Here is a 16,505-nt window from a genome sequence, read left to right as displayed (position 1 = left end):
CAATATGGGTATCAAATGAAAGCTGTTCATGAATGCTTTAAGATTGAGCACTTTTCATATAGCTGGGTGACTAGGGTCTCGAGATACAGACCAAAACGTGGACCCGGGTAACCTTAGGATGTATTTGTTTAATATGGGTATCAAATTGAAAGCTGTTCATGAATGGTTTAAGATATGAGCACTTTTCAAATAGCTGGGTGACTAGGGTCTCGAGATACAGACCAAAACGTGGACCCGGGTAACCTTAGGATGTATTTGTTTAATATGGGTATCAAATTAAAGCTGTTCATGAATGCTTTAATTTTTTTAAATCTAACTTCATAAAGTTCTTTAAAAATATTTTGTAAATGAGGCCATAAGAGCTTAGGGGGAGAGTTACAACACAAAAATACATTTAAGGCGCAGCGAAGCACGCCGGGTAATTGCTAGTTTTATTTATATACTTCAAGCATTTTCATACTTTCCCGGATGTGCACGGCCATTAAGGGCCGTTTGTATAATGTCCAGTTAATTCTAACTCCCAATTAGACATCGTTATCGACACGCACCATATAACATTTGATCGATAGTTATTGCTCAGTTATGGATACTTGGCGTTGCATGAGAGTTGTCACATAAGAAATCTGTTAAATGAGCTTTGCGTGTAAGCGGTTACCCAACGCACAGCATTACATATGTAGTAGTCTGTTGGCTTTTTATTTATACGTAAAAATGGCATAGCAGTGGAAAGTATGCATAACTGAGCTATTAGCGTTAACTAGACATGGTGCAAACGGCCCGAAATACTATCCCACCGCCACCAAAACTTCTATTGGGAGTATTTAGGCATAAAGGAAAATTTTTCCGCCTGGCGGTTTTAAATTAATTTTTAAGGGCACACATGTGATTTTAATATACTGTTCTTAGTACAACTTAGAAGCACTTATTTCAGAACTGCCTAGTACCTTCGATGCGGTATTGGAGAAGCATAACTCTATGGTAGCAACCGAAGCTATCAGTGAATTGAGTGAACGAATCGGCGCAATTGATTCTCCACATTGGCAGATCGAGAAGCAATATGGTAGCCGAACAGAAAAGAGCAGCAAAGACGAAAAGCTTCCACGCATGGTAAATATTTTATCGAAAAAAACTGACCGTTGACCTGAAAATATCGAAGCACAAATCATTAGAAAGCCTAGGAGTGAAAAATAAGTATTTAATAAAAATAAAATTTTTCTATTAAGGTCTCTGGCAATGCGAACGAACTAAACAATGGAGCTGCTGGTAACCACACGGACCTCGAGCAAGCTGATATAATAGACGATTTCTTAGATGAGGCTCGCTACAATTTGGCCACGCGCGTAATGTCAAATGGCGTTGAGGTGATAATTGCCAGTGATAAAATTAAGACTCAACTTGCTGGCGCTGATGTAGCAACTGAGATCGCGACCAAAGATGCGCCGCAACAACAGCATCATCAATTGCAACTGCGTGTGGTGCCCAGCCAAGCTATCTACCGGCCATTGACGTTGGCAGCGAGTACATTGAAGAACCAAATGATCCTTGTAATGCCGTCGCAAAATACGGAACCGGTAAGGTTTTTCCAAAATTGGAATGTACATATATCCAAATTAAGCGTTTACTAGGGATGGCAATTCAAATTTATTATTGTATGTGATTAATCGCAATGCCAAAAAGTGATTGCAATTAATTAGAAGATATTAATATATTAACCGGCATTTTCGATTATTTTTGTTTTTAATGTTATAACAAAGAAATAACTTATAAAATTATTCACGCACTTAGATTGAAATAAGATTGTAGACAAGTAATTTTTAAAGCTTTTTGATTGTTAATCTGCTTCGGCTTTCCTAGACGATTGCCCCGGAAAAAAGTCGTTCCGTGGATACTGATGTGTCAGTGGGAATATTTGAGGGAACACAAGTAAAGTTTTGAATGAACTTCCTTCATTTTGTCCCACGCCTCAGCAGTGATCCGTTTCAAGCATAAAACTTGACAATTCAAACTTGACAAAGAGATTCAGTTCATCTTGAGGAAATGTATAATAATTACGGTGACTAGCCGTGGGTAACACAGTGCGGCGCCGCGCCATTGCGCTGATACCGAGAGCTGAGTTACTGGCGCCAATACCGATTTTCACAACTCAGTAACGCAATGGCGCCAGCAACACCGGAACCAGTGTTGCCAAACATGAGCTTTTCCTACCAAAACTGGTAGGTTTTTTCCATTTGGTAGGTTGGTAGGCTATATTCGATTTTGGTAGGTTCCGCGACAATAATAGGTATTTGCGAGAAATATATAATATGTATCTCCAAAAATTTTAGCAATCTTGTTTACACGAATATTTCACCGGTGGAGTCCACCATTGTCTACCTGACAGGGACTTCATTGCATGACTTGAGGAATATCACCAAAACTAACCTATTGGTCTTTCAATATGGTAGTAGATAGGTATTCAGTTGAGGAATGCACTGCGACCAGGAGATCTATTCTGCCCTCAATATGGTAGTAAGACCCAATGTTACATATGCGGTACTGGTGACCAAAAGTTACGCATGTAAAGGCGGGTTCCACCTTTAGCAAGCCACGCCGACTGGTCCACGTGGCCTCTACAGGAGCTATGTTTTTTGTCTATTCTATTTGAAAAAGAGGCCTGCTGGAGCACCCTACGACTGACCAATATGATCAGCAAGAAAATTTCGGGTCTTCGGGATCATTTGGAGGCTCTAAAGCCGTTCCTGAATAATCCCGAGTTATCCTTCTACAAACCCTACAAGGTCACAACTCCTGAAAGGACCTGCAGTGAAGTGATAATAACTATGATTGACGAAAGGTCCCACGCATGGTATCCAGACGGATCAAAGATGGACGACGAGAGTACCGGGGCAGGCAAATTTGGAACGAAGTTCCAGAAAGTCTACCAATTTACACTTACCCAACTATATTCCAGGCGAAAGTCTTCGCAATCGGAGTCTTTGTAGAAAGACAAATGGGGCCAAATTAAATATTATGTCGGATAGTCAGGCAGGTTAAAGGCCTTAGACTATTTTAAAACGGCAGCAGGCTAGTGAAAAGCTGTAAACTTTTTTGAACCACGTGGGAGCTCACAATAACGTAACGCTGTGGTGGGTTCCGGGACGTGAAGGGTTTGAAGGCAACGAAAGCTGACTGTCTCGCAAAGCGTGGAACCCAAATGCACTTGCATGGTCCCTAGTCTTTTGTGAGCTGGTGGAGAAACCCCAGCAGACTGATACACTTTGGGGAACGATTGTCTTCTTCATCCAAAATTTTAAGCATGGCGCCCTCCAAAGTGCCTAACTTCTTAAACAGAATAAGGCTGGAGTGATTACAATTAGGGTTAAGCACAATAGATTTTCTTAGGTCCCAGCGCGTGTATCTCCGACGTAATAATAATAATAATAATAATATGCATGTGTAAAGAGACAAACATTTGTGTACGTCTGTACAGTAAAATGAATTGTTATACGTAGTTAATATGTTTCTATTGTCTTAGCTGTGTTTTAGTTTTTCTAAATGTTATGTTATCTACATTTTTAATAAACTTGATATTAAAAGCAATATTAAAAACTTTTTTGGTAGGAAGTTTTGGTAGGAAAAAAAATTCTCCGTGGCAACACTGACCGGAACACTGACAACACCGGGCGGCGCAAAGAACCAGCAAAGAACACACAAAAGAAATGTAACTTCTAAAATCTGCAGCACAAGGCGAATTTTTACAAGGTGGTGTTGCTAAAATTAGCCGCGGTCTTTCTGCATGTGAAAATTATGTGTTTGTTGTATTTTTGGGTTTTGAACTTGGGTATACTTGAGTTGTTTTTCCCCAACCGGTACCACCTTGTATTAATACACCTTAGTTTAACACCGGAACACTGACAACACAGGGTGGCGCAAAGAACCAGCTAAGAACACCCGAAATAGAAGTATCTCTTGTAAAATGTGCAGCACAAGGCGAATTTATACAAGGTGGTGTTGCTAGAATTCGTCGCGGTCCTTCTGAATGCGAAAATGATGGGTTTGTTGTATTTTTGGGTTTTGAACGTGGGTATATTTGAGTTTTTTCTCAACCGATATCACCTTGTATTAATTCACTTTGGTGGCGTGTAGCAATAAGGGAAATGTGCTTTAGCCTGAAGAGGCCCAATTGCGCCAACACACTGTGCTGATTCCGACAGTTGCGCTGGAGTTAGGGTGTCAGCGCCAAAAAATTTGCGCCGTTACCCAGGTCTACTAAATATATATATTTTAATGTCAAAGGCGCATATTCATAGTCATATTTAGTACTCAACTAAGTCGAAACAATGCGAAGTCACAACTAAAGCTATTCATAGTCGCCTTAGTTTCGACTTTTCTGGCTAAGTACCAACTTAAAATTTAGTTTCGGCTGCAGCTGCAACTAAGTCGTAACTAGGAAGAAGTATTTATCACATTAAGGGAAAACAGACGAAATATGTAAAAATTAAGTTGGTAGAGGGTGATTTTGATAATATTGAATAATCTCCAATTAAAATTTACAAAGATCGATCCATTTTAATCGGAAGATGGAATTAAATGCGTATTACAATTCGAATAAAGCTAAATCACAATTTTATAATTGGAATAATTTAGATAAATTCTCAAATAATAAGTCAGTTTCACGCTAGTTCTTTTAAAGTAAATTTGTGAATAACATTTAGATATCTACTATTTGTATGTTTCACAGCATGCTTTCGATAAACATCGACTTCACATCACTGCGGTTGTTCTGGCTATTTCACACAATTAACAAGAAAATGATACCTTATTCTTTTGCATAATCATGCAATGAAAATAAAAATTACATAAACGGATGATCAAACTTGACATTATTTAATAAAAATGTAATTTTTCCAAAATATCGTAAAGAAAAATCGATACATTTTCACACTCGTTTTGCTATATCGTAAACTAAGTCGAAACTACTTAGTAGAAGTCTGAAATGCGACTATGAATAGAGGTAAATTTTAAGTTGGTACTTAAATTTAAGTTGCAACTTTGTTAGTTTCGACTTAGTTGCTGGACTATGAATACGCGCCAAAGATTTTTACCTTTTGTATTTTTTTATAGGCTCAGGGGAAAAAAATTGACAAATAAAAACCAGGCAAATTGAAATGCATAGAAGAAACAATACAACCAAAAGTTTACACAATGTGTCTTCAGTGCTGAAAGAGTTAATGCTTCTAGGAAACAGCACCTTAAAATAGGCCGACTTCCAAAACCCACCAATACAATGTTTGGACACTGTTCTACTACGGTATTTAAACTGCTTGTATATGCAAAGTTGCGAAACATTGAAACCACATACATTGCATATTTTGAATATTCAATATAACAATTAATACCCTTTCGTAATTTTCGATTTTAACAACGCCAATCGCAACCAAAAATGAACGAAGCATCAACTTCGTTTCTGGTGCGCTGATTACTCTAACAATGCGTTTCGATAACTTTTCGGATGCGTCTTGGAAAATTAGGCATTGTCAACCATTTGTAGTACGGCGTTATGGAACATTATACTTTGTACGTATGCAATGCAACTGACGTTTTTTGAAGTCAGCCATAGTTTTATTTTTTTTCTAAAAGCTTTAGTAATGATTGTCATTCTAAGGCCTAACAGCCTAATATTATATATATTTTCTTGATTTAAGAAAATTAAAATTTTTCCTTTTTAATGACTTAAAAGCATATACTATACATATAAGTATATACTGTACTATTTTCAGGTAAATTTTTCGATACCCGTTGATCTGAATCAATTTGTAACGAAGATATGCTTAACAACCTACACCTATCACACAACATACCTTCAGGATGGCTCAACAACTGTGGAAAGCCAAGAACAAGTTATATCAAATATCGCAACAGAGGAGCGTAACTACTTCAGGATGACTCCGACCGTATCACTGGGAGTAACTTTGACGCGTGTAAGCACATGTGCAAACAGTTTAATTACCACTTGCAGGCAAAATTTGCCGCATAGAACCTTGATGAAGAGATAATAATAGATTGAAGGATATCGGCCGCTTGTCATGTAAATTAACAGTTCGAATACACCAAAGTCTCCTACTGCCCCAACCGCCAAAAAGACATAAGCGACATTTATTTTTGATGCAGAAATACACCTAGATGCTCTAGCGTCAATTTTTGCAAATTTTAGTGTAAGGTACCACTGAATTACCCAAAATAGTTCGTTTTAAGTAGGAGCGCTAGCAATACATGTCCGAACGGCAGAAGAGGTGTATTCGATTTTTTAATTTAAACATCATGTGAGAGAATAATTTAATATAGGTTTTAAAAATGGAAAATGGTAAAAGCCTCGTGAAGCTCGTAAATCCCGTAAAAGTACGAGCCTCGTAAAAGAGCTGTCAAAATTTGTATGGAGCTCAGTTTATGCGAATCTCATAAAATTACGAGGCAAATTTGATGCGAGAATGACCTCGTAAACTTCGGTGTTGCTAAAGGGCCGAAAATTTTATACTAAAATGAATGATAAAATAATGAAAAAAAAAATAATAAAAAAAAACTTTTTAATATACCACGCTTTTATAAATGGACTAAAAAGTAGAAAATATATATTTCTCAGTTCCATAGAATTTGTTTTGATAACTTTTGATTTTGAAATTAAAGCAAAAGTAACTATAAACAATTTATGGGATTGAAAACGCAAAACACGGAGTGCTTGCAATACAAAGCATGATACAAATATTTAAAGGTAAAACCATGATACAAAAAACAAGGTAGTTTCAATAAACATCTTTTTGATTAAAAAGCAGATTTTTGACAATTGCTCAATTGTGAAAAATTGGAAGCGGCGTTACCCAATTGTAAGTTTTTTGATGTGGGAGATTTTATATCCTAAATTTGGGATTATAAAGAAAATAGTTGTATTAAAATATACCTTTTAAAAATAATCAATATCTTATCTTAAAAACGTTTAAATTTTACATTAAATTCGATGACAACTTGCCAAATCGTTATTTTAATATTAATACAATTTTAGTGAACATATTTTAAAATTTCATCTCATTATTTCACAATGTAGTTTTCTATATCGGATACGATGATTCTGATGTAATTCAGACACTGAAATTACACATGTCGATGTGTTATTTGATACTCATTGTCTTTGTCCATTTAACAGCAAATGGAATTTACTTTAGGACCCATGGGCAGTAAAATTTTTCTAGAAACACATATTGTTTTCACATGAAATTTAGACACACCCAAAATTTAAGTATAAAATAAATAGATAAGAATAAATTTTCAATCAAACTGATTTGTGTAGTCCTGGGGCGTCTTTAGTAAATGTTTGGAGGCTGTTTTAATATATCCTATCTTATTATATATTTTTTAGCTTTACTACATTCTGAGAAGTTGAGAGAATGAAGTCTAATTTCTTTTTTGGTCAACTATGATGTTTGATTTCATTTTTTGCAATCATTAGTTCATTTCGTTTGAGGAGTCACAATGCCCAAACCAAAGTTTTATCATCGGCTTAGGTAAGGTTTAACCACTTAACCCCCCTTTGTTTTCGTCGCTAGTTAATTCTATAAACTGTCAGCTTTCACACAATTAAAATGTACATCTAAGAACAAAAATTTTTAAATCGACAAAAAATTAATAAGAAAATTTGAAGGATTTTAGATATTGGGTATGGTAGCACGAAATGTCACAATCTGCTTAATTGTCAGGTTGTTAATATGGCGACGAAAAAGTGACAATGGAACTACCTTATTTTTTGTATCATGGGCAAAACCATGATAAAAATATTTATAAGTTACAATCGCTGAGAGCCAACTTTATGAATTTTGACGTTTGCTAGCATTTCGAAATTTTCTCTCGCTGCCATTTCGTTTGTTTGTTTTTATTTTCACTCAAACCTAAGAAATATATTTCTGTCGAAACAACAGAATTTGAATGTACCCAGTAGAACTTGGGAGCATCGTACGATTGCTCGGTGAGTACTCCCTGGGGAGTTTACGAATGCTCCCTATTGCTCCCTATGCTTCTGTGTATAAGCATGTAATTTTGTATACTCCCTTTAACATTGTATGTCCTAGGAAGGGGAGTAATCCCTTTTACCTCCTAAACGAGCAATCGGGGAGCACACACAGAAATATCATCCCACAAGCCTCCTAAAGGAGCAATACGGGAGTACTCCCATAAAAACCTCCCCTATATCTCCCAAAAACACGACAAGGGACTGCACATAGAAAAACATCCTATATTTCTCCCGAACGAGCAATAAGTGAGTACTCCCATGGGAGGCATCCCGAAAGCCTCCTGTACGAGTAATAAAAGAGCTTTTCATTGCCCCACACAATAGCTAGAAGATTTTTCTATTTACGCAATCTATTTATTTAATTTTTTAAACACGTTTGTATACAATATTAAAAGATCTTAACTGATACCTATAAGTACGAGATCAGACAAAACATAAATAATACTTATTACATTATTGATTAATTTTGGAATACCTGTTGCGAAGAAATGCATTAAAAGTAAAACAGAATAAAAATAAAACGGTAAGATAACTACATGATGCCATGGGTGTCAGGGATGCTTGGGTGTTCAGGAGTACCCGCAAATAGGGAGAGTGTATAAAACTTTCTTGTTTTAATGTGTAGGTGACTTTGCTCATCTGATATCTTTGTCACCCAGTAAAAGATCTGGACCGGCGTGATATGAACGTTAAAACCACAGAGTCATGCGTAAGTGCCGACGGTCCTAATAATTAGCCAAATCTGAAAAGTATTTAGCGGTATCTAATACAATATTTAATAAATTTAAACAAAAGTTGCAAAACATACGGACCTTCATTTAAATGTGTGCTATCGACAGTAAATTATTGCATCCTCCTTATTGTGTTTCTATATGAAATATATGATAAATTTTTCCAATAACACAAAAAATCTTTTGAACGAGGTGCATATAGTTCCCCCATAAATCAAAAGGAATACTCCTGGATTGCTTTCTTAGGAGACATCGCTTTTTGCCCGTAAGCGAGTAATAACGGAGTACAAAGCCGACAAATCTCAGTTATAGCCCCGAAATCATTCCTCAGCGAGTATTCTTTTATTGCTTACTTGGGATATCTCCCGTTTGGCTCCTAAACGAGTAATAAAGGAGTACAAAGTCGACAAAAATCGTTTATTGCTCCAAAATCATGCCTCTTGGAGTATTCGTTTGTTGCTCGCTTAGGAGATCTCCTATTTGACTTCTAAGCGAGTCATAATGGAGTTCAAAACCGACAAATCTCTCCTATTGATCCGAAATCAGGGCAAAGGGAGTACTCTTTTATTCCTCACATTGGGAAATCTCCCTTCAAGTTCTAGTGGGTACATACAAATATACATGCATATGTAAATAAATAAATGGAAGCAATTTTCTGTAATGGACTTCTGCCCGCATGTTAAGGCGAAGATTTTGGCATGCACTCAAAGATATTTTACCTTAAAGGTACTGCACTTTTGCAAAGAACTATCTTGTGCTTACATTCGGTCCGGTGGTGTGGCAAAAACTGAGCCTTGCACAAACAGGAGCACTTGGAAAAACCGCTTCCGTAACACCACAAACCTCTATCAATTTTTGCTGTAGATACGATAATTTCGGGAACTTGTAGAACTTTAGATTGCTTTGCTTGTAGAGGAAAACGGAATTTGGGCAGCCGCAACTCATTTTTCTTTTCAAAATTTTTAAGTTTTTCCCACATTTCAATAAATAAATTTTCAAATCATAAATATTCATGTGTTTATTTTGTATTTATTTGACATTTGAATCATTTCGAGAGAGTGTAATCAAAATGCTAGCAAACGTCAAAAAAAAACCNGAAATGTCAACTCTTATCCCTATAATATTCAAAATTTAAATTTTTTTATTTCAATTTTCAATTGTGAGCTGTGTGACTAATTTTAAATACATAATTAAATGAAAGGGAATTACGGGCGGTATGTTGTGTTTGACAAGACCCAGGACAACAAACTTGTGCATTATTTTAAACCTCCGAATTGTCAAGTGAAGCGACAATGGTGGGCAAATTGCTGCGATATTTCATTATTTAGGAGATTCTTCACGTGTGCGCGAAAACAATTTTAGTGCCAGTGACTTTATTTGTTGCCCCTCGCAGCCCAGTATTTCTAAGCGGACGCGTTTGTTCCCAGGTGCAGGATTTATCATACCGAATATGAAGAGAAAATCTTCCACTCATATATGTGGACAGACCAAATTTCTGTTTGATAAAACCTAAACCAGAATTCCTTGTTGACATACAGGAACTGGAAGTATTTTTTAATAAATTTAATGGAAAGAAAATTTCGGATTGCAAAAATTTAATAGCTAAATTATTGAAGTTAAGTTCTGATGTAAATTTAGAAGAATACAACTTTTTTTAATGTCTAATATACTTTAGAATTAACTATTTGAATAAAAAATAAATCCTCTAAAACATTGGACTAGTAAAAGCAAGAAAATTGTGAAAATGGTTTTATAAATGCGTGTTTCATTTAGTGTGTAATTTTGTGCAAGTATGCATTTCCACATATACATTAAAACGAAAATGCAATAACTAAAATGAAGCGGATTCTAATGAGATTTTAAATATGTTCATATTTACAAAAACTTTCATTTCAAAGATATAGAGTTTTATCAAATATGGTAAATGCATAACAAAGGTTTAATTTCTTTATTTACATTTTTTGACATTACAGTCAGCTATAAGAGAGCTCGACTGAATTGTCACTTCTACCTTGTTGAATATGCCTTGGGTAAATGTACATTTGCTAAATGCGATAGCATGAATGCTCTTCAAAAATATATGTTCGAAAGTGCCAAACGCAGCAAAAAACGCTGCATTAGTCCAAGAATAAAAAAAATGCGCGTACGCTTGGTTNCAGTGTTGCCAACTTTTAATTTTCAGAAAGCACCAAAAACTTGGAAAAAGGCGTTTTACCAAACTAAAAGCACCAAATTTTTTTTAATCAAAGGATGCTTTTTCATAACAGTTTGTATTTAACAAAAGTAAAAAATTAACAATATTTACAAGAATACATACATAAATCAATACACAAAACGTTTTTGCTCATAACGATTGAATAGCCTCTATACATGCTTTGATGACTCATGCTTACGACGTATTACCGAAGTACTATTAAAACTACTATATCTCGAGAAAGAAATATCGAATCGCAACACACAAAAATAATTCCCTAAGTAGAAATGACCAAAAAATTTGATGTTTTCATTATATAACCTCAAATATCGCAAAAACCCGTGTTTTCTAAAAATTCTAGTACTATAGCAATTGTGCGGCCAGATTTGGATTCAGCACCAAGAAACGATGTGTTTTACTCAGGTGGTAAAAAAATCAAAATTTATACAAACATTAGAAAAGAAGAAAAGAAACACTTAACTTACCTGCGTACTAGCATTTTCAACGCAACTTGAATTCAACAAGTTGGGTTTGCAACTTTAGCTTTTTATCAATCTTGGTTGTATTTTAGTGCATGTAAATTTGTATATTCTTGTAAATTCCGCATCTTCATGAGACACGACAGCTTATAATATTTCAAGTTATTTCAGGTTTTAACTATATCGGAGTAATATTAGTAAAATAAAACACTAAAAAAGGCACTAGGCACTAAGTAACTTTTTTTGGCGTTCTAATTTTCAAAAAGCACTAAATCTAGTGCTTTAAGCACCAAGTTGGCAACTATGGCTATAAGAGAGCCCGACTGAATTGTCACTTCTACCTTGTTGAATATGCCTAGGGTAAAACCGCTCGCTCAATTCGTCCGCCATTGGGTTTTTTGTTTAAACTCTCTCGAAATGATTCAAATGTCAAATAAATTCAAAATAAACAAATGAAATTTTATGATTTGAAAATTTTTTTATTCAAATGTGGGAAAAAATTTAAACATGTAGAGAAGAAAAATGAGTTGCTGCTTTAAAGGCTGCGAAAATTCCGTTGTCCTCTGCAAGCAAAGCAATATCAAGTTTGTTTAGTTCCCGCAATTACCGTATGAAGGAAAAAATGGATCGAGGTTTGTGGTGTTATGAAAAGGGATTTGCCAAATTGTCCCTATGTATGCTCGGCTCATATTTTGCCACATCACTTGACTTAATATAAGCAAAAGATATGTAGTTCTTTGGAGCAGTACAGTGCCTTTAAGGTACAATATCTTTAAATGTATGCCAAAATCTTCGCTTTAACATGCTTTAACATGCGGGAAGTTCCTTACACACAATTGCTTACATTTATTTATTTACATACATACATACATATGTATGTATGTACATTCAAATTTTGTTGTTTCGACAGAAATATATTTATTTGGTTCGAGTGAAAATAAAAACAAACAAATGAAATGACGGCGAGAGAAAATTTCAAAAATGCTAGCAAACGTCAAAATTCCTAAAGTTGGCTCTCAGCGATTGTACCTTATAAGTATTTGTATCATGATACAAAGCATTAGATTTAATTGACAATAGTAAAACTACAGCGAAAGTACAAATTTGAGATCGATTTTAAGCGGCCGTTTTTCATATAACCACATACATACTTACATATATTCAAGTCTATTACATGCGCCCCACGCTTTTCATTTTCAATCTCATAAATTGTTTATAATGACTTTTGCTAAAATTTCAAAATCAAAAGTTATCAAGACAAATTCTATGCGACTGAGAAATATTATTTTCTACTTTTTAGCCCATTTATAAAGGCGAACAGAAGACTATTACGCAAAATACACCACACAAATATTTGCGCAAATACAAATTAGTACAAATAAGATTCTTATTCGATTCCTATTTGTAAAAGTTGGTATTTGCGCAACTACTTGTATAAATGTATGTACATTAGACTGCATCACCAAAAAAAGTTGCGGTTTTTCCGCCGGGATTACAAAACTATTTTTATTCATAAAAAACGCCATTTTTGGAGGTATTTTCAAATCGGTCCAGCTCGCTTAAATCTTAATATTTTTCCGAAATATTTTGGTGAACGTCTTAAAATATAATAGATTTTATATCTCCAATGGAAAAACAGCATCGTTTTTTTTTGTATGGGGAGTGATGCAGTCTAATGTACATATGTACATACCCACCATGCAAAACATGAGAAATAAGCAACAATCGCCAATGGCAACAAATTGGCGACTCACCGATTTATTGCTGTGGTGACAAATCGGCAACATCACTTCGTTCATGTCAATTTTGAATAAAAAAGTTCTCAAAAATTCCGAAGCTTATGAATATGGCGTCAATAGTATTGGCCAAAAGCATCCAAATTATGCCCAAGGACAAGATTGAAAAAATAGGAAGTCGCACAGCGAGAAAATGAATTAATTCCGATTGTAAGTTGCAATTTGGTACAAAAAAATAAATGAAGTATTAAAAAGAATAAAATTATTCCAAAAATCGCCTGAAGCGATAAGAAAAGGACTCATTCAGGTAATAAGAAAACGACTCGCCCAGGCGAGTTGCCTTCGGCGGACGTTTTAGAGCGACCGGTAATAGGAAATCGATTCGATGGCAATATTACCGGCAATAAATTTGTTTCCGAGGGCGACACGTTTTCTTATTGCTGGCAACACATATTGTTTGGTGGGTACTTACGTGGATACATACATACGAGCACCCATTAATTTCATTTAAAGAAATGGCTTGTAGTGCATATTTTTAGGCGGAATATTTAACTATTTCCGGCAAGGCCTACCGTCGAGGTTGATGTCTATACTTTTGTCTAGGAACTTTGATTTTAATCTTCACAACATTGCAAGTTGATAACAGCGTTGTAATTGTAATAAAAAATAACAGAGTTCGAGAAATTTTGACTCTTTTACCACCTGGTTTCTTGTAATTTTTTTTGTGTTAAATCCAAATCTGGCCGAATAATTGCTCTAGTACAGAGGTTCCCAAACTTGTTTTCTCCCCCAAACTTGTTAGACCCCTTTCAAAACTTGTCTAGTTTCGGTAGACCCCCTGCTGCGACATTTCTAACATATTCCCTAAAGCTCGTCAAAAAATGTAACGATTATATCCAACGATTCTAATTTGCATCGTGGGTGAGTCCCAAAACTAAATTCGGAGTAGGAAAAATAAAAATAAAATGTTTTCTTGTGTTCTATTTATTAAAATAGTGTGATTAGACACTTCCAGGTTTCAGAAACAGAGCACGCAAAATTATTAAGGAACCATCTCGTTCTGAGGAGGTATATTTTTTAAGAGCACTCGGAGCGCTAGCGTTATTTGCATTATCTTCACCACAAACTCCTTACATGCTCGGCTCACTCATGAATTCGCATGTATTTGTAAAATAGTTTATTTGTTTTGATGGCACCATTTTCATTTATATCGCTCCGAGTTTTAAGCAGGGATTATCTTATTGAGGTGAGCTCAAATTTCTAAACAGCACCACTCTGTGGCTGCCAAAATGTACAAGTCTGTACAAATGTACAAATCTGTGCAAGTCGTGTGATTCTTGCTTTAAGGTGATGAGAAAAATATTTATGACTCACATTTGTAAAACACAAAACCCAGGCGAATTTATATAGGGTGGTGTTAGATACTATATCAACTGCTTTGGTGTATGTGTTTTGCCTCATGGCTTCGAATGTCAAATTCAAAATTTTTTTTTGCATTTCCGCAAACACTCTTATAGATTTTGGCAGTTTGTGCCGCCAAGCCAAAGACAAAATTTTTGTTTTTGTACTACTGCTATCACCTTATATAAACTCGCCTTGCACAAAACTTGAAACAACAAAACTGCAAAGCTTTTTACGCCAAACTTTAAATTTAGAAAATGACGATAGCGAAAAGAACGAATCTATAAAAATCTATGACAAACGACCAAGCAAGCAAGAAGCACAACAAGTTTATCATGGTGGCCTCGGTTGCGGATCGAGGAACGCCTGGTCTAAACCAACTGTGGCCAATTGATCAGATGTCAAAAACAAAAACAAGAAATGTGGCTCGATAGAACTTTTTGTGCTGATTTCAACCCTACAAAAGTTATCTGGCGGAAGTAAAATACAAAGAAGATATCAATGGTTAAATTTAAATTTTTTGATTTTTTTTTTAATATTAATATCTTCAGAACAACATAACCTTTTAAAAAACGAATGACGTCAAAATAAAGGTAATTAATTTGTCTTTCATCTATGTATATAATTTATATACTTTTTTATATTTTTAGTCCGGAAATACTAAAAAAAAAACAAAAAAATATAAATATATGGCGTTTATATAAAATTAGTTTTAAAACTGGTTATAGAACGCTTAACTGTTCTCTTAAACTCGGATTTTCCCATACAAGAAATTTTTATTTGGAGTTTATGCGAATGCAACCCTTTTTTTGACCCGATTTGGTTTGTGTCTTTGATAATCCAAACCTGAAACCAACTTGCCAACAGTTAGGGCCGGTTGTTCAATGTCTGATTAGCACAAATCGGAGGTAGAAGCTCCGGTTAAGCACAACTACTGCTTTATCGATCACATGTTACATGCATGATGTCAAAATCGTCGATAGTGTAGTGGTAGTGATAACCAGACATTGAACAACCGGCCCTTAGGGCCGTTTGCACCATGTCTAGTTAATTCTAACTCCCAGTTAAACATCTTTATCGACGTTATCGACACCCATCATATAACATGTGATCGATAAAGCAGTTAACGTGCTTAACTGAAGGATGTACCTCCAGTTGGCGTTAACTAGACATGGTGCAAACGGCCCTTAGTCTGTTCCCGTACTGCAGGATTTAGTCAGAATTAGTCTGAGGTCGTTCTGTGCACATAAGTCTAGAATATCAACAATCTAGCGATGCAAAAACCAAAATCGTGGCTCGATAGAACTTTTTGTGCTGATTTCAACGCTACGAAAATTATCTGGCGAAAGTAAAATATAAAGACGATATCAATGGTTAAAGTTAAATTTTCTGATTTTTTTAAATATTAATATCTTCTGAACAACATAACCTATTAAAAAGCTAATGGCGTCAAAATAAAGGTAATTAATTTGTCTTTCATTTATGTATATAATTTATATACTTTTTTTATATTTTTAGTCCGAAAATACTAAAAAACAAAATTAAATAAGAATATTNTTGAATTATGTTGAAATTAGCATTAATAATTTTTTAATCGGTTAAGTAGTTGCCGAGATATTAAACATATAATAAATAGAAAAGTTGAACTTTAACCTCTTTTCCTGGCTTTGGTTTTTATTTGCACCAAATAATTTTGGTACGGTTTAAATAAGCGTAAAAAGTTCTATCGCTCCTAATTTCTTGTTTTTTTTTTTGGTTGGTATTCTAGACTTATGTGTGTGTGTGTTAAATCCTGTAGTACGGGAACAGACTAAGTGAGAATAAGAAAAAGTAAACAAAAAAATGGCAAATTAAACTCTGAGTTTCATAAACACCCCAACCAAGGCGAATATATATAAGGTGGTATCGATTCAACAAATACAACAA

General features: G+C 35.0%; 1 protein-coding gene across 3 annotated transcripts in view; it reads left to right on the top strand.

The window, feature by feature from the left end:
- The window catches only part of LOC108377602 (uncharacterized), a 380,884-nt gene that overhangs the window by 201,428 nt on the left and 162,951 nt on the right, over positions 1 to 16,505 (top strand). For all 3 annotated transcript variants that reach the window (XR_001849338.1, XM_017633880.1, XM_017633888.1), the window contains exons 3-5: positions 932 to 1,107; positions 1,224 to 1,571; positions 5,760 to 5,960. Coding sequence is in view for 2 of the 3 variants with exons in the window: in XM_017633880.1 (XP_017489369.1) it covers positions 932 to 1,107; positions 1,224 to 1,571; positions 5,760 to 5,960 (725 nt within the window). In the remaining variant the exon portion in view is untranslated. The remainder of the gene's footprint in view (positions 1 to 931; positions 1,108 to 1,223; positions 1,572 to 5,759; positions 5,961 to 16,505) is intronic.

Source organism: Rhagoletis zephyria, unplaced genomic scaffold (genome assembly GCF_001687245.7).
Source record: "Rhagoletis zephyria isolate East Lansing unplaced genomic scaffold, Rhagoletis_zephyria_1.1 Rzeph_scaffold_00108, whole genome shotgun sequence".
Lineage (NCBI taxonomy): Eukaryota > Metazoa > Arthropoda > Insecta > Diptera > Tephritidae > Rhagoletis > Rhagoletis zephyria.
This window is presented reverse-complemented; position numbering and strand designations above follow the sequence as displayed.